Source organism: Cordyceps militaris (genome assembly GCF_000225605.1).
Source record: "Cordyceps militaris CM01 unplaced genomic scaffold CCM_S00005, whole genome shotgun sequence".
NCBI classification, from domain to species: Eukaryota; Fungi; Ascomycota; class Sordariomycetes; order Hypocreales; family Cordycipitaceae; genus Cordyceps; species Cordyceps militaris.
In genome coordinates, this window is record NW_006271973.1 from 1,783,799 (window position 1) to 1,806,641 (window position 22,843).

Below are 22,843 nucleotides of genomic sequence, written 5' to 3' on the forward strand. Positions count from 1 at the left end.
GTAATATCAAACCCTTTATTCTTACAAATTCTGACCTGTCGTTCTGAGCATCATCATTGGGCCTCTTACCTGCCATCCAGCACAATGGCAACCGTATCCCCTCACCCATTCGATCCTCTGACGCCCGAGGAAATTTCCAGGGCATGCACATATTTCTTCCTTCCTTGTTTAAGCAACGAAATTCTGATCTTTTTCTTAGGCGTCAAAGGCTGTCAGACCTCACTTTGGCGGCCAAGAGCCCAACTTTCGTGTCGTGACGCTGCTCGAGCCGGCCAAGAAGGAGATGATTCTCTACCTGGAAAAGGAACACCAAAAACAGCCCATTGATCATGTCCCGACTCGCTATGCCCGCATTGAGGTAATTGTCAAGGGCAGTCGGGACGAAAATCAGCTATTTGAGCTCATTGTGGATCTTTGCAGCGACCAAGTCGTCAAGAAGCAGCACCACAAGGGCAAGCACTCCTACATTGACTCGGGTTATATGCAGGCTGTTGAGAAAGCATGCCTCGCTGATGAGAGGGTTCAAGCAGAGATTCTCACACTCAATTTACCGCCCGAGGCGACCGTGGTTGTTGAAGCCTGGGCGTACGCGACAGATGGCATGAACGACATGGCTGAGCGACTGACCATGGTGAGTATAATCGCGACCAGATCGTAGAACCAAATTATAACTGGCGCATTAGTGTTGGTTTTATATGCGCCTTCTAGATAACCCAGACGCCAATTACTACGCCTATCCCCTCGACATTTGTGCCGAAGTTTCAGAGAATCTGCAAGTCTGCAAGATATACCGCCTGCCTACCAAGCCAAGCGAAAGAATTAACGACGAAAAGAGGCCATACGACCGCCGCAAGATGCATTCCACAGCCTCGAGCGAGTACCATCCTGAATTGCGCCCGACGCCCCGTACCACCACCAAGCCGTACCAGGTCGTCCAGCCCGACGGCCCATCGTTCCAGGTAGACGGCCAGCACGTCAGCTGGGAGAAATGGAGCTTCCGAGTCGGCTTCAACTACCGCGAGGGCCTGACGCTGCATGACACTCGCTATGACGGCCGCAGCCTCTTCTACCGCCTGTCGCAGAGCGAGATGTTTGTCCCGTACGGCGACCCTCGCGCGCCGTACGCCCGCAAGGCCGCCTTTGACCTCGGCAACGACGGCGCAGGCATCAACGCCAACAATCTTCAGCTGGGGTGCGATTGCCTCGGCACCATCAAGTATTTTAACGCCCACCACAACACGCCTAGTGGCGAGCCCTTGAAGATGCCGAATGTCGTGTGCTGTCACGAGCAGGATGACGGCATTTTGTGGAAGCACACCAACTTTCGCACCAAGAACCCCGTCGTCGCGCGCTCTCGCATCTTGGTGCTGCAAACCATCATCACGGTCAGCAACTACGAGTACATCTTTGCGTGGCACTTTGGGCAAGATGCTTCCATCGTTTACGAAATCCGAGCCACGGGCATACTTTCCACTGTTCCCACAGACCTTGACGTCAGGGAAAAGATTGCGTACGGCACGGTCGTGGCACCGGGTGTTCTGGCGCCTTACCACCAGCACTTGTTCTGCTTGCGCATCGATCCTGCTATTGATGGCCATGCAAACTCCCTTGTGGTGGAAGAGTCTTGCCCTCTCCCGATAGATGACCCATCCATCCACAACCCATTCGGCATCGGATACATGACGGAGCAAAAGATGATTGAAGAAGAGGGCGGCTTCGACCTCGACTTCACCAAGAACCGTACTTTTAAATTCGTCAACGAGAAGAAAATCAACGGCATTACCGGAACGCCCGTTGGGTTCAAGCTCGTAAGACGGCGATCACTTTCCGGCGGGCAAGTACACCATGCAATCGAATGGTGGTGACGGTCTGGCCTCGGCCATTGTCCGGCGCAAGCAGCATGGTACCGCAGAGTCGGTCCGCGACCAGGATATTGTCATATGGCACACATTCGGATCGACGCACAACCCGCGTATCGAGGACTGGCCGGTGATGCCGAATGAGAAACTGACTGTTGGCCTGAAGCCGGTCAACTTTTTCTCCGGGAATCCTGGGTTAGACGTTGCCCCGTCAACACAGGACAAGAATAAAAGTGTCTTGTATTTAGAGGACGAGTCGAAACGAGGCTGCTGGTTGTAGTTTTGCTCAATTGGATTGCCCAGCCAACTGGAGAGCGGATGAGGTAGGCAAAGAAGAACTTGGTCTCACCACGTCACCGTCCTTCATAAAATAGCGCAAGATGATGTGGTGGCATTATACATGCATGCAACTTTTGAATTGAATCGAGTACGAAGCGCGGGTGGAAAAGGCACGCCTGAACCCCGCACTGAATCGGGCAGGCGGTGGCAGCCAAAGGAAGCAAAGCAAGCAAGCTCCGAAGGCGGCAAAACAAGCCTGGTTCTAGAAGATCCCACCCCTCCAACATACATTCAACAGAGAAGCAACGTCAAACAAACAACAGCTGCCGAGAGCGAGGAAAGACTAGGGCTGGGAAATCTACAGACGGCGTATTTATATCATAGGACTCGCACGCAATGGCGGGAAAATGTGTGCACCAGGGCTGCGGCAAGCTCTTTACCGACATTACTGAAGGGTGCAAATACCATCCAGGACCGCCCATCTTCCACGAAGGACAGAAGGGTAAGCGGCGAACTTGCGCATCCAAGAATGTAACGCAATAGCAAGTACAAGGACGCTAACGCCATTAAAGGATGGAAGTGCTGCAAGCCTCGCGTCCTCACATTTGACGAGTTCATGACGATCCCGCCCTGCACCGTCGGCGTGCACTCGACGACCGACAAGCCTCCTGCGGTGGAGGAGAAGAAGCCCCAGGAGGACGACGCCGCGCTGGCCAAGAAGATTGCCGAGCTGACCGCCGGACCGCGTCGCTCGCCCATTCCGACCGCGCAGGCCGCGCCTTCACCGCCGCCGCCGCCACCCGAGTCCGACGACGACGACCCTAGCCTCGAAATTGCCGACGGCGCGACCTGCCGCCGACGCACCTGCGGGCAGCAGTACAAGAAGAATGCGGCGGCGGCGCGGACGGGCGAGTCGTGCGTGCACCACCCGGGCGTGCCCATCTTCCACGAGGGCAGCAAGGGCTACAGCTGCTGCAAGCGGCGCGTGCTCGAGTTTGACCAGTTTATGAAGATTGAGGGCTGCGCGACCAAGGACCGGCACCTGTTCATCGGCAGCGGCAAGAAGATCAAGGGCGCCGCCAGCGGCGAGGAGAAGCTGGAGACGGTCAGGTACTGCACACCGTTTGCCCCGCTTCATTGCTGGAGAGGTACAGACAGAGCTAACATGGCAGCTGCAGACACGATTTTTACCAGACGCCAGCGAGCGTCATTGCGTCCTTTTTCCTCAAGAAGATCAACAAGGAGACGGCCAAGGTTGAGTTCAAGGACAAGGCGCTCGCGCTGGACCTTGTCACGACCGACACCCCGCCCAAGCGGTACACGGCCGAGGTGCCGCTCTACGGCGCCATTGATGCGGCCAAGTCGACGCACAAGATCCTGGGGACCAAGCTCGAGCTGAACCTCGTCAAGGCCGACGGCGCGTCGTGGCCGGTGCTCCGAGGCGATGAGGCGCTGACGGGCGAGATTTTGCAGATTGGCAAAGCTGGTCATGCGTGAACCAGAAAACAAAAGACAAAAAATTAGAGTGATGATGAAGCATGAGTAAATGACATGGGAATGATTTCCAGATTCTGGGGAGCAGGGGCAGAGATTTGTAACGACACGACGGAGTCTTTTCTGGCACACAAACACACAGACACGAATAGAGAGGAGGGAAGCTGGGGATGTAGGCGCTTTTTAATCCATTCAATGCATTTTGTCCTCGGAAAACGGGGCCAGCTTTACCTTGTGAGCGCGAGTACCTTGCTGGCCTGCATGGTGCGAGAGGGGACGAGGTGCTTGGCTACCAGCATTCATCATCTGGGCACGGCTATACATACCGGGCGAACCTGAAGACAAATTGAGAGCCTCGTTAACTATAGTATTAGTACCATAGCGAATCGCATGTGACGACATTGCTCGCTCGGCTTCCTCCAACACCCCACCACAGCGACGATAAGCTCCCAGCGCCGAACTCACTAGCCTTATCTTTGCGCGCGGCGGGCAAGCCACGCGCAGCTGTGAATGGGCTGCGATAAACGGAGGCTTGTCACTATCTTATCAGAAAGCAGCTGAATGAGCAGTTATTAAAAGGTGAGGCGTCTTGGCTTTTTTTTTCTTGCGCCGATGCTTGTGTATGGAAGAAGGCCCCCAAATGGAAGTGACGCGACATTGCCGACAGTACTTATAAGCTTTCAGGGTCGCCCTATTTTCTTCTTCTTTGCACAGTCACCTTTTCCTTATACAACATCCACAGAACGACAAAGGAAATTTTCTAGAGCGAAAAAAGAAAAGCAAAAAAGACACCGCGTATAACAATGACTGCTGAAGTTTCACACGGCCGCGGCGGCGCCGGCAACATTAACCCAGACGACACCCACTACGTCGACGGCGAGGTCGTCCGCGCAGGCGTCATTGGCAGCCACGGCGACGGAGCCTACAGCGCCGGTCGCGGCGGTACGTTTTTTTTCCCGCCCTTGCGAACAAAATCGCCTTTTCAGGTGTATTTTTTTTTTTTTTTTTTTTTTTTTTGGGTGTTCATCCTCTGACATGCCTACTTCAGGCGCCGGCAACATTGGCGACAAGGGCCATCCGCCGACAGACCGCAAGGATCGTGACATCATCCCCGAGGCGGCGGTCCGGCAGAGCACCGACACCGGCGACTACCACACGGGCCGGGGCGGCGCGGGCAACGAGCACACGAGCGCCGCGCACCAGCACCACGGGAACGGGCACAAGGACCCGGAGGGCGCTGCCGCTGCCGCCCCCCCGGGCAAGGAGCAGCTGCCGCCGCCGCCGGTGGGCTTGGCGGATAAGCTCAAGGGGAAGCTGTTTGGCGCGTTCAAGTAAAGGAGGGGCGAGCGAGCGGTGCGGCGGGACGATGGCGCGCGCGAGATATCCCATAGAGAGTTAGCTGCAACTTGTGTCGTGTTCCGTTTTTTTTTCTTTTTTGCTCGTGATTTCGGGGTGCTATTGGTTGTGATGATAGGGCTCATTAACGTCGCGGCAGACAAACTACCAACAGGCGTCTCAACATGCTCAAGGACCACAAAGGATGGTTTGTTTCCTGGCTTGATAATCCTCGAGGCTGAAAAGTTGCCAAGAACAGTCGCAATGGCCAACACAGCTCTAAAGCCCGTAACAAGAAAGACACCAAAGGCTCCAGGGTACAGCCATTCATGCCCAGGCTGCTCTGCTTGACCAACACATGCTGCGAGCTGGCAGCCAGTTGCCAACAGTTCTGCTCGAGACTAGTATGGCGCACGCGCTCACCGAGTCACACAGTTTGCATCTCTTTCGCTTTTTGTTCCGCAAGTGGCATACATAAGCATCTCACCACCATGGCCTCGAAGCTCCCGCCCAGACTCCACCAAGTAGCGCTAAACAGATCTACAACTGGGGGAATGATGAGCCGAGACCAGATAGATACCCCAAAGGCTATCAGACAAAGCAACTGGAACCCGTGCCTCCGGTTCATCTCACAATGCCGTGGTGGCGCGCTCATATCGCCGTAGATCCTCCCTTCTCGGCATGTTCCCTTTTGCGCCATCGTACGTTCCTTAGACCCTGAAATGATGGGAAAGCCACTGCTAGGACCCTTGCCCAGGATCTACCTAGGTAACTTGATTAAAAAAGAGTCAGTCTTTAGCAGTAAACTCAAGCGGAGTCAGAATGTCTAGAGACTCTAAGTGTACATCACAGGTACTTATATAAGTATAGACCCAGTAAATACTATATAGGTATTCTATAATTTTCTTATTTTTTATTTTTACAGATTTGTTTATTTAATAGAACTATTTTGTGTTTATTTATATTAATTCCCTAGATATCTATTTTATAGATCTATAAGTATTTCTAAAACACATATTAAATACACTTATTTTCGCCTTAATTATATATGATTTTTGACATTAATAGTAGTTATATGTAATGTGTCTACTAGTAAGTTTTTTTTTCTGCCGTTTTTAATGTGTAGACGTACTTTTACTGCCCTCTGGGTCCGCTTCAGCTCATCAGTGATACTCTGTGCTCGTTTCTTTCATGATTCACAACCGCCGCTTTGTTTACAACTTCCGTTACCTGCCTCATTCGCAACTGATCCATATTCGTTCACATCTCATCACATTTGCGCTCGCTTCGCTTCATTATAGACAACCTTGCAGATGCCGTCCACTCAGCCATCCCCTCAGCCATCCCCTCAATCGTCCTCCGGCTTGGCGGATCTGCTCACCAATGTGCAGCCCTCTGATGTTGAGTTTCTCGAGGTGCTGAAGAGAGACAAGGATGAAGGTGTGGCGGTCTTCAAGGTTAAAATAGGAGATAAACTGTGTATTATGAAAGTGGTAAGAATACAGCGCAAATTCGTCGAATGTACAAGTAACACAATCTTAGCATGAAGGGCAATATGATGGCTCAACATATGACCCCGACGTCGAAGTTCGCTTATTTCTTCGGGAGTCTAGGGCGTACCGACTTCTCAAGGAAAAGGGATTTTGTGAAAGACGAGTCGTGCCCGATTTTTACGGAACGATAGAGCGCATCGATGTCGCACTTTGGCCGGACCTGTACGAATTCGCAGACGACCTACTTCCACCCGATGCGGTCCTTCTCGAATATATTCCGAATGTGGAAAGATGCGGAATCGGCAACTTCTCAGAGGATAATCTCAATCGATTCTCTCTAGTACTTTGCGAGTTCCACGAGATGGGCCTCCTTCACGGTGACCCGTATCCACGGAACATGCTGGTTGTTCGGCAGCAGCCCCGTGACAGGGTCGTCTGGATCGATTTCGACTGCTCGCAACTTGTACAGCGAGGGAACTGTAAAGAGTGGACTGAAAAGAAGTTTGACCGAGAACGAAGAATGATGGATTACTTTGTGACAGCGCTGGCGCAGGATGCGAAGAATGGGGAGATCAAGGAAACATTTCGCTATTACTACCACTAGCTAACAAGAAAAATGTAGATGGATGTGGTGAGCAAGAGCAACTGCAAAGACAAGGAGCAGTACAAGTATAACGAAAAGCTCGGAGACAAAAGTAGTAGGCAGGGTTCACTCTCTCATAAACCCATCACGAACTGACTTTGATCATGTCCAGGAAGCCCTCCTGTTCCGCCACACCGGGCACGAGTCTAAGGGACTGCAGCTCCGCCTTGGTCATGCTCTCTAGGGACTGAAGCAAAATGTCCGCCACGAGAGCGCGCTTTATGAGCCGCTCCATCTCGCGGTCCATCGCATCCAGCTGTGGCATGGCGCCCGCTCTCCCCTTGGGCAAGCTTGCTGGCGACATGGCTGATGGATTTGCTGGCGACTTCGCTCACAATGGGCTGGGCCACCTGAACGGCTGATTTCAGAAGCACCGACAGCCAGTCGCCCATTGACTCGGCGCTGTCCATCGCAGGGTCGTACACCGCCGGCGTGTCGCCGTCCAACAGCGCCTCCAAGAGCCCGACACTGCGTGCAGTCCCGCCATGTGCGTCGAGTCCTGTCATCCTCAGGTTGTCTTTCCCCAAGGGCTTCGCCGCCGGGTTCGGGTCTGCGCGCTTCTGCCACTGGTCGGCCAAGAGCCGGAAGCCGTAATCGTTGACGATGAGGCACACGGGTACCTTATGTAATCGGCTTCCTCCAAGAGCATGACGATGACAATCAGTGCCAGAAGATAAGTGAGAGGTAGCCTGGCCGTTGGGGATTTCTACATGGTGCTTGGCAAGGGTGCTTGGCCAAAAATAAATTGCATGTCACGGGGCTTGTTGGTAAGGCGTTCTCTTATTATTATGTAATTTAGGGGTCTACCTAATTAGGCCACGGCCAGCTAGCTGCCAGCTAAGGTACACAGAAGCTCAATTATTTATACACTTTCTACAACACTTCTGTTTGTACAACGCCGCCAGCAAAGCCGCCAACAGCTCTGTCAACGACGCTACTATTGATCCTGGGACATTCCAAAATCATGAAAAGCCCAGGGCGTCGTCGCGCCATAGCACCTTACTGCTATGTTGCTGCATTAGTCCGTCTGGCCAGGCCGCAATACTGCGGCAGCCACGCAGCCTTGCCCGCCACCTCGTGCGAATCGCAAAAGTGCTTGAAGCAGCCACGCAGCCTCAGTTGCAAGCAGCAGACCATCAAGACCCCCAGGCCTCCCCCCGTCCGCTCGTCGCCTGCCCCTCTCTCGCAGCTTTCGTGTACCTCAGTTCTGTTGGAGTAAAACAAAGCAACTACGCCAGCGGCTGAAGAAACTTAGAACAATACATCACAACACACCGCTTTTCACAGATTTCGCTTTACACACATTTCAAGAGAATGCTTCATACTAGTATGGACTGCACTATCGCCTTGGACGGCTTGTTTGGGCCGCGAGTAGCTCCTTGTCGCAGACAATTCGACTTTACTCTCACCTTTGAGCACTGGGCTATCACGTTGATACCAGAGCTACTTTTTGTCCTTGGCGGCTTCGTGCGCTGGCTCTGGATTTACCGTTCATTCAAGGTGCTCAAAACCCAGTCGCAACGTCTCGCGAAAGCGAAATTAGTCGCCACGAGCCTTCTATTGGCACTCAAGACTGCATCGCTGGTTACATGGGCCACAGCCAGAGACGCTGCGACTCCGTCAGCTACCGTCTCATCCAGTGCTGCCTTTGTCAGTGCCATCATCCTGATTCCACTATCACAGTATGAGCACAACCGCACTGTGCGACCGTCGACCCTCATCTGCCTCTACCTTCTGGCAACTACCGTATTCGAAATTGCCCGGGTGCGGACGCTTTGGCTGCTGCAGCCTTTCAACATTGCACTTGCTACTGTTGCCACTGTATCGTTGATCTTGAGAGCTCTGGTACTTGCTATCGAAGCACAACAAAAAGACGTGTACGTCACATCCGCATACGAGAAGGCCTCCCCAGAGTGCAGAAGCGGCATCTTGAACCGCTCCGTGTACTGGTGGATCAATGGGCTTTTCTTTCAAGGCTTCCGTTCCGACCTAAGCCTGCAGGGTCTTTACAACCTGGACGAGAGTCTCTCGTCCAAGGCTCTCACCTCCGACTTGCAGCGAAGATGGAATGGTGATGAAACAAGACACGGTCAAAAACATGCTCTACTGCGACACACTTTCGCAAGCGCAAAATGGACAGTCCTCAGGGCCGTCATAGCAAGGGCTACATTGATACCTCTCAAATACGCTCAGCCGTTCCTATTCAGTGACTTGATTGAGCATGTCTCCGAGCCAGACATGCATCAAGAGGGAACCAAATATGGTCTTCTAGGGGCTATGCTTCTCGTCTACGTTCTGCTCGCAGCATTAAATGCTATCTACAAGCGAGAAACGATCCAAATGATGACTATTTTGCGTGGGAGCCTTGTAGGAATGATATACGCCCAAACTCTCGAGGAAAAAAGCGAAACCGGCTCCAATGCGGATGCACTGACGTTCATGAGCACTGATGTCGATCGCATCGTCACTGGCATACAGAACGCTCACGAGATGTGGGCTGCCAGCATTGAGATCGTCATTGCCTTTGCGCTGCTGATTCTGCGTATCGGCTATCCATCCGTTGCTGCCTTGGTTGTAGCCGCGGCATGCATAGTCGCATCCTCGTATATCGCGCCACGCATGAGAGAGAAGCAGAGCTTATGGGTTCAAGCTGTGCAAGAGCGTGTCAACTTTACCGCGACTATTCTAAAGGTCATGCACCAAGTCAAAATGCTCGGAATAGAGGCGACAATCACGGAAAAAACGCACCAGTTTCGAAAGCTCGAATTAGATGCGTCAAAGCCTTTCCGTCTTCTCATCGTTGCGGTTAATGTTTTGAACGCTGCGGCCACGTCGATTGCGCCGGCTGCAACTATCATCCTATACACGGCTACGCGCATGAATCTTCGCACGGAAATCCCGAGACCAGAGGCTATTTTCACATCTCTCTCTCTGATATCTCTCCTCACAAGCTCCGTCACGCTCTTGTCTATTGCGCTCACAAAGTTCACATCCGCCATGGGCTCATTCGACAGGATTCAAGGATACCTTCTTTCAGGAGCGGAGCGAGATGAGGCATCATGCCAACCCACAGTCGTTGTCAGTGAGCCAGCAACGGAGCTCACTACCATGCCGGGAATTGAGCTGGTCAGTGTTCAAGGTGGCTCGTTCTGGTATGGGGTTGGCGAGTGCCAGCTCAACGACTTGACCTTTACTGTAAACCGTTCAGAGGTTGTTGCTATCACAGGCCCTCTCAGCTGTGGTAAGTCAACGCTGCTGAAAGCCATTTTGGGCGAGGTCTCGTGCGTCAGAGGTCAAGTGTCGGTGCAGGCCGCATCTGTAGCCTACTGTCAACAGATGCCATACATTTTCAACGGCACAATTGAAAGCAACATTGTTGGGGATGCGCATGTCGATACTATGTGGCTTGAGAGGGTTTTGTATTCGTGCGACTTGGTTGTGGACATGGAATGTCTGCCCGATGGACTTGAGACTGTTGTGGGCACATCGGGGCTGCAACTTTCTGGCGGACAGAAGCAGCGAGTGGTAAGAACTGCATACCGGTTGAGATACAAAATATTAATAGTATCACAGGCTCTGGCACGGGCGGTGTTTGCAAAGCCTGAGCTTCTTCTTCTTGATGATATATTCAGTGCTCTCGACATCATCACAGCCAGTCGCATTATTCAACGTTTGCTCGGTTCTGCTGGTGTCATTAAACAGCTCGGAGCTGGGGTCATTATGGTGACAGTTACTGGTAATTCTGCATGACTACGGACTGCCTTGTGCTTCAGATCACTAACGATCCATAGCTGATCAGCTTCAATACGCGGACAAGGCCATTGTCCTGTCAGACAACGGCGATATTGATGCGCAGGGAAGCTACTCCGAAATTGTTGAAATGTGCGACTTCATCCAAAAGTTAGACGCTCCCAAGGACCGTACAGAAAACACTTGGGAAGAGCCAACATTTGTCTCACAAAAGGAACCCGCACGTCCAAGAGTCACCAACACCCGCGCATCCCCAGCAGCTGCGAAAAGTCGCAGCAGCGGCGACGTGACTCTTTACGGGTATTACATAGATTCCATCGGACGATTGCCGTTTGTTCTCATCCTGGGATTTGCTATTCTTTACGTCACGAGTCTGGTATTTCCGCAAATTTTGCTCTCGTGGTGGTCGAGCTCAGTGCCAGAAAAGGGTGTTACTTACCTTGTTACGTACACTGTCGTGTCTGTTGCAAGTGTAATATTTATTGGCTTATACATTGGGTGTGTACCTCATGAGCCTTTAAGCACTTTGCTGTTGCTAATCAGTGTAGTTATTTCTTTGTCTGGGCCGTTCCAAAGTCAGCCATCAAGCTTCACAGGCTGCTCCTCGACGTCGTTATGAACATGCCTTGGGTGCAGCTTGTGCAGATTGAAGTTGGCAGTTTGATCAACAGATTCAGCCAAGATATGTCCCTCGTGGACATGCAGCTTCCTGTCGCTTTTGGAATAACGCTACAGACCTTTCTCACTTGCATCGCGCAGGGAGTTATGATTGCCATCGGCTCGGGCTACATGTCCGTTGTCATTCCCTTCTGCATCGCAGTTCTTTATGCCATATTATCGTTCTACCTGCGGACTTCCCGCCAGATTCGACTTCTCGGCCTCGAGGCCAAGGCACCATTGTATGACCACTTCTTGCAGACCATCGATGGCGGCGCCACCATCCGCGCCTTCCGGTGGCAGGAAAGGTTTACCAAGATGAATGAAGAGCTGCTGGACCTATCTCAGAAGCCATTTTACGCACTTTATAGTGCGCAGCAGTGGCTGCAGGTCGTCTTAGACCTGCTCGTCGCTGCGCTGGCCACTCTGTTGACGGCGCTTGTCCTTTTTTTTACGAACAAGAGCACATCCGGCTCGGTGGGGGTTGCACTCGTCAATCTCTTATCCTTCAACACGACACTGGCCCAGCTTATTACTAATTGGATGCAACTTGAAACCTCGCTCGGCGCAATCTCGCGAACAAAGGACTTTGTCACAAATCCGGACCATCAACCACCCAAAGTGGTGCAAGATCAATCGCGTGGACAAGAGCTGCTGACAAACACGGTCGAGTTTCAGAACGTCTCTGCATCCTACGGCGATGAGAAAGAACCAGTCTTGAAAAATGTGACGCTTCATCTTAAGCGAGGACAGAGAGTTGGCATTTGTGGGCGCACTGGAAGCGGTAAAAGTACGCTCTTGTCCTGTTTGTTTTCGCTTGTCAACATCACCTGCGGCACTATCTCCATCGACGGTCAAGACATGACAGCCATTTCTAAAGACAAGCTGCAAGCCGCCATTGTCACGATCCCTCAACAGCCGTTCCTTATAGCTGGAACGATTCGCGAGAATCTTCTTCTTGGTTCTCATTCTCCTTGCACGGGCGAAGCTATCGTGTCAGTGCTCGAGCAGCTGCAGATATGGGATCGCATCCACGAGCGCGGCGGCTTGGATGCCAGTATCGGCTCTGTTTCCTTGACGGAGAGCCAGCGGCGTCTGTTATGCATCGGTCGCGCTCTGCTTCAGCCAGGAAGTATTGTCATCTTGGACGAGCCTACGAGCGGTTTCGACGAGGATACGGGGCGGGTGGTCCATGAGCTAATCCGAGAAGTTTTCAAGGGGAGACTTATTCTCTCGGTGGCACACAAGATCGATACCATCATAGATTCGGACCTGATTGTCGTAATGGATCACGGACAGGTAGCAGAGATGGGCCGTCCCTCAGATTTGTTGGAAAAGAAGGGTAAATTTTGGGAACTTCGTCAGTGATGCTGTTATCCTAACAGGCACCTTCCTCCTTATCACTTCCTTCTTATATCTCTATTTACTTACTCTTACGCAATAGGCAAGACATATATAGCTAGCTAATAGGCGTCTCGCGGAGCTATTTATATAGCTGTTAAAAGGTTGCTGCTTATATGTTTATATAGTAATAGCGATTTGCTTTTAAGTTATTAGCTAGCGAATTTCTATGGCAGAAATAGCGGCCTAGCAAATTTTTGTAGGTGCCTAAAGAAGGGCTACAACCACAGGACCTAAGAAACGTACCTTCCAACTATCTTTAAAATAGGTAATAGCTTTTGAAGTACTTGGGAAAAAGCAAGAAATGGCGGAAGGATATATTGATAGTTTTTCTAGAATTTTGAAAGATACATTTTCTGGAGAGATATCTATCTAGATTCGTGACAATAATGTTGCTTGGTTGCACCTCATTGTGGCCACACGTACCGACACATCACTAACAACTAGGTAAGCTTATAACATTAAGTATTGATATAGAATATACGAATTATAATAATCGTAGCTTATAACTATACTGATTATATAAAGACTAGAATACTTAAATATATTAATTGTTATATATTGATTATTTATTCATTAATGACCTAATCCCATTCCCGCTAGCTGAACCGTGGCGACACCAGCACCGCTCCAGGCAACATAGCGCCCACCAATCAGTGAATCACGTGTAGGCGGCACCGACCCCGGATCTCACGGCGCCGTCGCCAAACGCGTCTTGCCCCAACCTTGTCGACTCGAGAAGCACTCCCGCGCCTCCTTTGCCACCTTATTTGAAGCAGACGATGAGCGCTTGTCCTCTGACGGAAGCATGAGTTCCGACGACAGCGACGACCATCTCGCGCCACCGGGCAGCGCTGTTCCCCACTACGGCGGGCACGACGCCCGGCCGACCAGCCCCAAGGAGATCAAAGGCTGGTACATGTATGCTTTTGCCGCGGAGACGTATGTTATTTGCGGAATAGGTATGCTTGCTCCCTTTTGAGAGATTTTTTTCTCTTGCCGTATTCTGACCGATGCAGGGTCATTTATCCCCATTCTGCTGGAATCGCTCGCTCGTGAAAATGGTGTCCTCATGTCCGATCCTACCGTACCCTGTGGGAGCAGCGACAGCAGAAACGAAGACGACGGCCAGTGTGTCGTCTACGTCCTCGGCATCCCCATCAACACGGCCAGCTTCGCCATGTACACTTTTTCCGTCAGCGTCCTAGCCCAAGCCCTCCTGGTGGTCAGCATCAGCGGCGCCGCCGATCACGGCAGCTATCGAAAGAAGATGCTTTTGGCCTTTGCTTGGATCGGTAGTTTTTGCGTCATGGGCTTCATCTTCGTCAACAAGTCGGTGTACATTCTCGGCGCCATACTCACCATCATTTCAAACACCGCTTTTGGGGCATCTTTTGTCCTGCTCAACTCGTTTTTACCGCTACTGGTTCGCAATCATCCCACGCTACTTGCTGCGAAAGTGCCCGCCGCACATAATTTTGGCGATTCAGTTTTGAACTCGCAGCCACGGCGGAACTCTGTCGACAACTTGAACAACTCGACCTCTGCGCTGCTCCCCGACGAAGCCGCAATGGAAAATGGATCAAAGCTTGGTCTGCCACACGCCGATCTTACTTCCCAAGAGCTCAAGCTGTCCACTAGCATCTCTTCGAAAGGAATCGGTACCGGCTATATTGCAGCTTTATTTGTTCAATGCGTCGCTATTGGAATCATTATTGCCATGAAAAATACGACATGGTCACAGCGGGTGGCTTTATTCGTTGTTGGCTGCTGGTGGGCCATCTTCACCATCCCAGCAGCGCTGTGGCTTCGCCCACGACCTGGCCCCCCGCTTACCATCAATGGGCGCACCGAGGGCATCTCTTGGATATCCTATTTTGTATACTCGTGGAAGTCTCTTATCAAGACGGTGCGCGTGGCGCGCCGACTGATGGATATCATGCTCTTCTTGGCCGGTTGGTTTCTTCTCTCTGATGCCATTGCCACGACAAGTTCCACAGCTATCCTCTTTGCCAAAACGCAGCTTCATATGAAGCCATGGGCCTTGGGCATGATCAATGTCATTTCGACAGCGTCGGGTGTCTTCGGCGCCTTTGGCTGGTCCTGGATCTCCAACTTTTTTGGCCTCAAGCCGCACCAGACTATCCTTGTCTGCATCGGCCTCTTTGAGCTCATACCCCTCTACGGGCTGATGGGCTATCTGCCCTTCATCCAGCGCTGGGGTGTGCTGGGTCTGCAGCAGCCGTGGGAAATGTACCCTCTTGCGGCCGTTTACGGCCTTGTGCTCGGCGGTCTTGGCGCCTACTGCCGTTCCCTCTACGGCGAGCTGATCCCCCCCGGATTTGAGGCAGCCTTTTACGCGCTATATGCTATTACGGACAAGGGGTCCAGCGTGTTCGGGCCTGCGATTGTGGGACGCATCATCGACAAGACGGGCAGCATCCGTCCGGCTTTTTGGTTCTTGGGCGCGATGGTTGGGTTGCCGGCGCCCCTGATCTACATGATTAATGTCGAGCGCGGCAAGCTAGATGGTAGCAAGGTGGCGGAAACACTGGAGGGAGTCGTGGCGGACACGCACCAAGAGGAGGGAGAGGAGGAGGAGAGACGCGCTATGCTCAGACATGACGAGGGGCCGGATTCGGAAGAGACGGCAAGACGCTAGAGACGTCATTTTGTTTTGTATAAGAGAACAGGGATGTAATAATGAATTTGAGGCGTCGCTGAAAATATAATGAAATTGGAAACTCCACACCTGAATGCCAAAACTGCGAGCCCGCGAGCTGTATCTAGGAGCAACTGCATTTCATCAGCCCCGCAGGCGGTTCCATGCGTGGCATCACAACTACTACTCTCAAAACAAAATACGCAGCTCTTCAAGCGAGCCACGATGTAAACCGATAATTGAGGTAGTATGACAACTCAAACATTGAAGGACCAAGAACCAGTAGAATAAGACATAAATGACGGCCATTTGGACCGTCGAAGGTAAACTGTCGGCGCTGAACTGCCACACGCTCTGTTCCACTGATGAGCAGCATTGCACGGCCGAGAGAACCGGCCGAGAAAACTCTTATCGGCAGCAGGCATGGAATACTCAGCGTCCATAATCTCCAGAGCCACCCGGTTGTTTTCCTGCTCATCTTGCGCAAGCCAAACCGTAGAAAATCGACCGGCACCAAGTTCGCGCGCAGCTTTGTAGCGCTCTTCATCAAACATATCACCTATGTGGGACGAAAACCGTCCGCTATCTCCCCCCACATCTTCTGTATCACCAACTCCCTGCGGGGAGAAGAAATCGTAGACTATCTTCGTCTTCAAGGCTCGACTTTTTTATGGGACCGATTTCCGGACTCTGGGGAACAAAGACAGGAGGTGGTGACGGCCTTCGAAGCGCTTTAAAATACTCCGCCTGATTCTTTATCTCTAAAAGATAATGTAGTAGTGACCTATATAGTAGCATTTTATTGATAAGAGGTCCACTTTAAAATTATAGCTTATTATAGAATTGTTATCTATATAGTCAAATTGTCTTTAAAGCGATATATTCTTCTATATCTAAGTTAGCATACTTTTAATTTATTACTATATTAATATATTATCTTCAAGAATTCACTAATAAAGTCTTCTAGAGAGAAGCTAGACGAGTTTAGACCTCTTCTCCTTTTAAATAGATATAGCAAACATAGTAGTATAGGCATAGTAAAGCAGGCATAACAAAGCAAGCATAGCAGAGCAAGCATAGTAGAGCCAATCCAAATTCAGCTTAGTAGATAGAATAAACACTATTATTACTAAAACGCGGGAATTGCGGATGGCTAAATAGTGGGTTTTGGAAGCGCTACGCTAAAGGGGTTAATTTCCTACGCATGTTGTGTTATTTTTCCCATTGGGGTGCTTCTAGGTACGGTAGAAACACTAGGAATTTGTATTCTAGGTATCGTCATAGTGTCTTTGAGCTTTAAAAGTCAGAGGAATGAAGCTAGAGGAGTGTACAAATTGGGGATATTATAGCCAATATACGAGTTCGGGGATAATAGGGGTAAAGCAGCACACAGGTACCCATAGAGAGTGGTAGACCCCCTCCCTATAAGGGTTGCCCCTCTCCTGGGCTGACCGGTTTCTTACCTTGTCTTAATCAACTCGTTATATGAAGAATCAACTGCAAAGCGTGACAGCAGCCACTACTGGCGCCACAGCTGTTGGAGCTGCGCCAGCTTCTCCATCCGCCGATTTTTAGGTCTCCATCCGTGAAAGTTACCTTGCTTCTTCTTAACATCCGTCAGCTTTCCCACCTGGTACTCCTGGCGCTGACTGTCCGGCCGCGCATCAACGGGCCGTCCAAGCTTGTTTCTGCTTTTTCATGCACCGGTTCTCATTTCCGTGCGGGGGCGAAGTGCTGATTGTACTGGCTTTCCGCCTTCTTATCCCACACGTCCACCACTTTGGGCAGCTCTAGGCTGGCAGGTCGCCGCGCGACGCCGTTTTCTGTGGCGCGATACGTGTTTTTTTCTTTTACTTCTTGACTCGTGAAACGACACTCGACTAAGCGACGATCGATTATATATACATACATCTATTTGCGTCCCCCCGCGAGGCTCAACTCATCGATAGAGCGAACTCTGCGCCCCCCCCCGCTACGGCCATGAGCACCAAGCCAAAGAAGCGCTCGCGCGCAAACGTCGAGGAAAGGCGTGCCGACTGTCCTTTTGAAGTCACCATAGCGCCAACACCGGTTGCGCGCAGCTGCAAGGACCCCAAGGCTGCTAAGCGCCGCAAGTCTGAGGGCGCTGCTGAGGATGACAAGAAGCCTTTTTTTCAACTCGCGCCGTTTGAGCCGGTCGGCAAGTTTCGCTTGCGCGAGACCATGGACATTCACTACCACGTGGACCCGCGCAAGCGGTGGATGGAAATGACCAAATACATGAGCTTTGTCTGTAAGTCTCTCTCTGTCCAGCCGTTGTGCCTTTGGGCGCAGGACGGTCCATCGTTCCCCTCCCGTGCAACCGGTAGACTGACCCGACCCCCAACCCCACCCGCAGTAAACGGCACCAAGTACTTTTGCGACCAATTTATCTTTGTGGCCAACGACGACGCCATCGAACGCCAAAAGTCGGGCAAGATACCCAAGCACCAGGTCGGGCCGGGCGACTTTTGGGTCGCTCGCATCCTGGAAATCAGAGCCTCGGACGAGCACCACGTCTATGCCCGGGTGTTTTGGATGTACTCGCCGGACGAGCTGCCTGCCGCCACCATGTCGGGCAAAAAAACGCCCGCCGGTCGCCAGCCACACCATGGAATCAATGAGCTCATTGCATCCAATCATAGTAAGTTCCGTTGGTTTCTGCCACCAACAAAGGCTAACCGACACTAGTGGATATCATCAACGTCGTGAGCGTTGTCCAGCATGCCAAGGTTAATCAGTGGATCGAATCAGACGAGGAAGAAATACAAGATGCCATGTACTGGCGGCAAGCATTTGAGTGTCAAACACTGCAAGTTTCAGTACGTTCGCTGATCCCACGGTAGTGCGTGCGCCACTAACAGCATCCCAGCCCATCGATCTCCTGTGCCGCTGCCAGATGCCTGCGAACCCCGACAAGACCCTCGTCGGATGTACCAATGGCGACTGCGGAAAATGGATGCATATCGAGTGCCTGCGCCAAGATGCGCTCAAGCGAGTCTACGGCCGCCTTGGTACCGACCGACCGCACATCCCCGAACCAGCGATTAAGAAGGAGGAGCGCGAAGCCTTCAAGCGGGAATCGCCCCAGGCACCGCTCAGCCCGCCCAAGGGCGAGGACGAGCGGCAGCCGCGCGCCATGATTGCTGTCCACGGCGACACCCACACCGACGCCGTGGTGAAGCAGTTGTCCGACGAGGACACGCCCAACCCGGCCGCTGGCCCGGCCGCCACCCCGACAGCCCCGGCTACCCCCATGTTGCTCACGTTGCCCGAGAGGCCGCTCAAGGTCCTCGCGGGAAAAAAGACTGCCAAGAGGCGAGCATCCATTGGCGGCGGTGCACAGCCATGGCTGGCGCTGTTTGCGGCGGACTTACGCATGAGCGATGGGCCTATGCTCTGGGAGATCAAGGATCTCCGGCAAGGCGTAAGCGGGGGGAGCCCATCGTGGACCGAACCTGCGCACTGCTTGATTTGCAGTCATACAATTGAATAAAGAATGACCCTGTCCATTCGATCATGGTGGGGTTTGAATGACAGTGCATGTTGGGTTTCGAAGGGTAGTCTGCTTTGTACGGCCAAAAGGATATTTGTTGGAACAGCAACACAGAATGGGTTTTAAAAAGCGGCAATATGGGGAAAATTTCATCTTTTTTTTTCGGCGTTGGGAGAGTACGGAGCTGAAATGAGCTGAATACCCTGAATTTAAGGAAATTTGTTCATTTCCTTTTAAGCTTCGTGATGGTCTTGTCAACATATGTGCTAGTGAGGCACCAACGATCCGTGCCGCGACAGTACGTCACCTTCGGGACGAGCGCGGGGCACATTCCACCAACCTGCCCCACCCTCGGCCAGCTCTCACCCCTCAAACCAAAAACAGCCCCAGTCGTCAAACCACTACCTTCCGCATCCCAACTTCGTCCATATACAGACAACACACGACTCCTCTTCCACAATGGCGGAAGTCGATCCTTTCGATTCAGCCCTGTAAGATGTCCCCCACGCCACACCCGGCTCCTCCTCGTTGCCCTCCCACACGCTAACCCTGGCACGAAAGGGACCTCCTCCGCCGGCTTAACCCCAAGCACACGTCGGCGCACCTCGCCGCCATCATCGCGCTCGCGCCGGACCTGACCGAGGACCTTCTGTCGTCGGTGGACCAGCCGTTGACGGCGCGCCGCTGCAAGCAGACGGGCCGCGACTACCTCCTGTGCGACTACAACCGCGACGGCGACAGCTACCGCTCGCCCTGGTCTAACCAGTTTGACCCGCCACTGGATGAGGCGGCTGGTGGTGCTGGGGGTGGCGGCAGCGCAGGGGGCGTCGGCGCCGGGGGCAGCGAGGGCGCGGGCGAGGGCGCCATTCCGAGCGAGAGGGTCCGCAAGATGGAGATCAAGGCCAACGAGGCGTTTGACGTCTACCGCGAGCTGTACTACGAGGGCGGCGTGAGCAGTGTGTATTTCTGGAACCTGGACGACGGCTTTGCCGGTGTGGTTCTGCTCAAGAAGTGTATAGCCTCCCCTTCCCGATTGCCTCCCCACGTTCCGTCGTGTACTACTGCTAACTGTGATACCAAAATCCAGCCTCACCGCCCGGCGGTTCCTCCGACGGCGTCTGGGACTCGATCCACGTCTTCGAGGCGATTGAACGAGGCCGTACCACGCACTACAAGCTGACCTCGACCGTCATTCTCTCCCTCGCGACCGCCGCGACCGCCACCACCGCGCTCGGCGACCTCGACCTCTCGGGCAACATGACGCGCCAGGTCGAGCAGGACCTGCCGGTCGACACGGACGAGAGCCACATTGCCAACGTGGGCCGGCTGGTCGAGGACATGGAGCTCAAGATGCGCAACCTGCTGCAGGAAGTCTACTTTGGCAAGGCCAAGGACGTGGTCGGCGACCTTCGCAGCGTCGGCAGCCTCAGCGACGGCGCGCGGGACCGCGAGACGCAGCGCGGCATCATTGGCAGCATGCGGAGGTCATGAGGCGGAGATACGATGTTGGTTATATACTGGTGGAAGAGAAACGGTTGAACGGGGGGGATGGGGCATTTGGGAGGAGGGTGTCTGACAAAATGCATACTGGGTTGTGCTTTTTATTTTGCAGCGTCGCTCACAGGCTAGATGACCTTTTCTGCATCAAGGTACAATACAACACGTCATATTTGATCACGGCAGTCGATTGAGTCGCTCGCTCGGTCTCAGGCTCGCTCGGTCTCTTTTTATGGCGAAGCATGGCTAGCGAGGCGGTCTAGCCGGTTCGAATACTGGCGAGACAAGTCGAAACCGTCGTGTCTCGAGGCTGAGAGAGACAAGAACTAGCCCCCCTGAAGCTGAAGGTCTTAAAGTCAGGCAATACTGTCTCGCCAAAAGGAACGGTTCCTGTCCGAATCATCCTATCGTTCTTCGTAGACTTTGAGCGAGAGGTATGCCTGCTTAATTAATCATTGGCCTTGAAGCTTGGAGCTTGATAGAGAACCGCGAGAGAAGGGTCCCGCCGAGAAGCTATTGTCGCGATTGACCGCGTATCAATGATTTGAAGTCGTCGCCGATGTCGTCCATTGCGTCAAGCCATTAAGACTAGTTAGCTAGCCACTGCCCGAACCAGCCAAAAGGTAACACCCCCCCAAAATGGACATGTCTTCGTACTGCAGCCAGTACACCGCTCGTGCCAGACGGGCAAAAGCCGATGTCAAGAGATGGGTGCACCTCCAGAGCTAGGACCACGCCGGCTCTTTTCTCCGGGGCCGACAACGGACCAGCAGCCACGGCAGTATACACGTTTTGCGCATTGAGACGGGCGCACCCATCGCTCACAAGGGGAGAATTACGAGAAATGCCATGTACAGTAATAGTAACCTGGCGCGCCGCCGTGGCAATAGTGGGCAATGGCTGAAGCGAGGCCGGCGCCACCGCCGATTGTGGGCTCCGGGAGGTGGGAGAGGCAAAGAGCGATGTGCGTGCGCGCGCGCGTTCGCGGGCCGCGCTACAAGGAAAAGCACTTCGGAACACGCTTCTCGGCGGAGATTACTGAGTCAAGTCTATGTTGGACTCGGGCAAGCCACACCGCGCCACGGAGGATGCGACGAAAAAAGAGTTCTGCCCCGGAGCTGTCAGAAGAAGCAAAAAAATAAGACACCACCGGCTGTCGTAGAAAACAGTTCGGGAACATTGGCCAATGCGTGCAGCGACCACCATTTGCCGCGCTTCATCGTAATTGCTATACATGTCTCAGACAACGGACTCATCGCCGTCTCTCCACAAACCATAGATGAGGCCTGGGCGGAGACAACATTGTCGCAGGCAGGCATTCGTCGCCCAGATCGTGGCAGCTCCGAATACGATCAATATCTATGGTTGGAAGAAACTTTTGCCGGCAGGGGCGAATAAATTACCTGACAAAAGTTTTGCGATTGTTTCTATTTCTGCTGGTCGCGGAAAGACCCCGCCTCTTTGCAGGTAGTTGTCTCGCAGTTGAAGGTGTGCACACATGGGCCGCAGCAGCGAGGAATACTTGGTGCAGCAGAGGTATATAGGCATGGTTTTGCGATAGTTGAGCTTTTCTAGTCCAGCTGGTGAAACGAAGCAATGGTCCACCGCGAAGACGAGGCGTCCACGGCTGAAAACTCTTGGATGGAGTTGGCTCTGCGGGCTGGCGACGACGCGTGCCTGGAACTAGCAAAAAAGAGTTCAAGCCCTCATTCGCCACGGCATCCTTCTAGAACAGCGGATCGAAGACAACGGGGGTGGGTGTGCTGGCCTGGTACCTGCAGGTCGAGCGACTATTGATGCCGGCCGTGCACCTCGTCCCTTTGCCTGGTAGTCTAAGTAGCCTCGCTTCTGGGTGTGATGCTCCATGAGGCAAAGTCTATTTACCAGTCTGGAAGGCGGCTGCATTCCCAATCGTGTCATCACCTCAGACCGGCATGCGGTGCCGCGAGGTGTGCAGACGTCGAATGGCAGAGCTGAACATGGCGGAACGGCTGGGGCGGATCTGATGATGGTTGCAGTGATATCTGTAGCAGACAGGTAATAAGCGAGCAATGCTTCGGCCGTACTGAATTGCGTCAACAACAGCAAACCGGGCAGCAGGTGTTTGAGGCAGGTCATGGGAGATTCTCAGGTCAGCCATGGCGGGGCAATGGAAGCAGCAGAGCGGATCATCCAAGGACCGGCCGGTGGAGACGAGGCCAGCGACAGACCGCTCTCCACCGGGCTTGAGGAGGCAAGTTGCAAGCGGCAAGCCATCGA

At 52.8% G+C, this 22,843-nt stretch overlaps 8 protein-coding genes across 8 annotated transcripts; all 8 read left to right on the top strand.

Annotated features, from left to right (window-relative positions):
• Positions 1 to 84: 84 nt before the first annotated feature.
• Positions 85 to 1,865, top strand: CCM_06912 (copper amine oxidase; the record flags this gene model as incomplete). Its single annotated transcript, XM_006672050.1, has 3 exons — positions 85 to 93; positions 200 to 631; positions 684 to 1,865. 3 exons carry the CDS (start codon positions 85 to 87, stop codon positions 1,863 to 1,865), a joined length of 1,623 nt encoding a protein of 540 aa, XP_006672113.1.
• A 669-nt stretch (positions 1,866 to 2,534) lies between these two features.
• Positions 2,535 to 3,635, top strand: CCM_06913 (CORD and CS domain protein; the record flags this gene model as incomplete). The annotated part of the gene is made up of 3 exons (XM_006672051.1): positions 2,535 to 2,640; positions 2,711 to 3,248; positions 3,317 to 3,635. The coding sequence occupies 3 exons, from the start codon at positions 2,535 to 2,537 to the stop codon at positions 3,633 to 3,635; spliced, it is 963 nt and encodes a 320-aa protein (XP_006672114.1).
• Positions 3,636 to 4,435: 800 nt separating this feature from the next.
• CCM_06914 (uncharacterized protein) lies at positions 4,436 to 4,967 on the top strand (the record flags this gene model as incomplete). Its single annotated transcript, XM_006672052.1, has 2 exons — positions 4,436 to 4,574; positions 4,681 to 4,967. 2 exons carry the CDS (start codon positions 4,436 to 4,438, stop codon positions 4,965 to 4,967), a joined length of 426 nt encoding a protein of 141 aa, XP_006672115.1.
• Positions 4,968 to 6,280: 1,313 nt separating this feature from the next.
• On the top strand, positions 6,281 to 7,064 carry CCM_06915 (Protein kinase-like domain; the record flags this gene model as incomplete). Its single annotated transcript, XM_006672053.1, has 2 exons — positions 6,281 to 6,460; positions 6,510 to 7,064. The coding sequence occupies 2 exons, from the start codon at positions 6,281 to 6,283 to the stop codon at positions 7,062 to 7,064; spliced, it is 735 nt and encodes a 244-aa protein (XP_006672116.1).
• A 1,368-nt stretch (positions 7,065 to 8,432) lies between these two features.
• CCM_06916 (multidrug resistance protein, putative) lies at positions 8,433 to 12,878 on the top strand (the record flags this gene model as incomplete). The annotated part of the gene is made up of 4 exons (XM_006672054.1): positions 8,433 to 10,628; positions 10,677 to 10,817; positions 10,903 to 11,325; positions 11,397 to 12,878. The coding sequence occupies 4 exons, from the start codon at positions 8,433 to 8,435 to the stop codon at positions 12,876 to 12,878; spliced, it is 4,242 nt and encodes a 1,413-aa protein (XP_006672117.1).
• Positions 12,879 to 13,300: 422 nt separating this feature from the next.
• CCM_06917 (Major facilitator superfamily transporter) lies at positions 13,301 to 15,573 on the top strand (the record flags this gene model as incomplete). Its single annotated transcript, XM_006672055.1, has 3 exons — positions 13,301 to 13,333; positions 13,555 to 13,873; positions 13,931 to 15,573. The coding sequence occupies 3 exons, from the start codon at positions 13,301 to 13,303 to the stop codon at positions 15,571 to 15,573; spliced, it is 1,995 nt and encodes a 664-aa protein (XP_006672118.1).
• A 1,980-nt stretch (positions 15,574 to 17,553) lies between these two features.
• Positions 17,554 to 19,083, top strand: CCM_06918 (Bromo adjacent region; the record flags this gene model as incomplete). Its single annotated transcript, XM_006672056.1, has 5 exons — positions 17,554 to 17,845; positions 17,951 to 18,235; positions 18,283 to 18,413; positions 18,464 to 19,018; positions 19,072 to 19,083. 5 exons carry the CDS (start codon positions 17,554 to 17,556, stop codon positions 19,081 to 19,083), a joined length of 1,275 nt encoding a protein of 424 aa, XP_006672119.1.
• Positions 19,084 to 19,546: 463 nt separating this feature from the next.
• On the top strand, positions 19,547 to 20,578 carry CCM_06919 (F-actin capping protein beta subunit; the record flags this gene model as incomplete). Its single annotated transcript, XM_006672057.1, has 3 exons — positions 19,547 to 19,578; positions 19,649 to 20,100; positions 20,175 to 20,578. 3 exons carry the CDS (start codon positions 19,547 to 19,549, stop codon positions 20,576 to 20,578), a joined length of 888 nt encoding a protein of 295 aa, XP_006672120.1.
• Between the last annotated feature and the right edge of the window lie 2,265 nt (positions 20,579 to 22,843).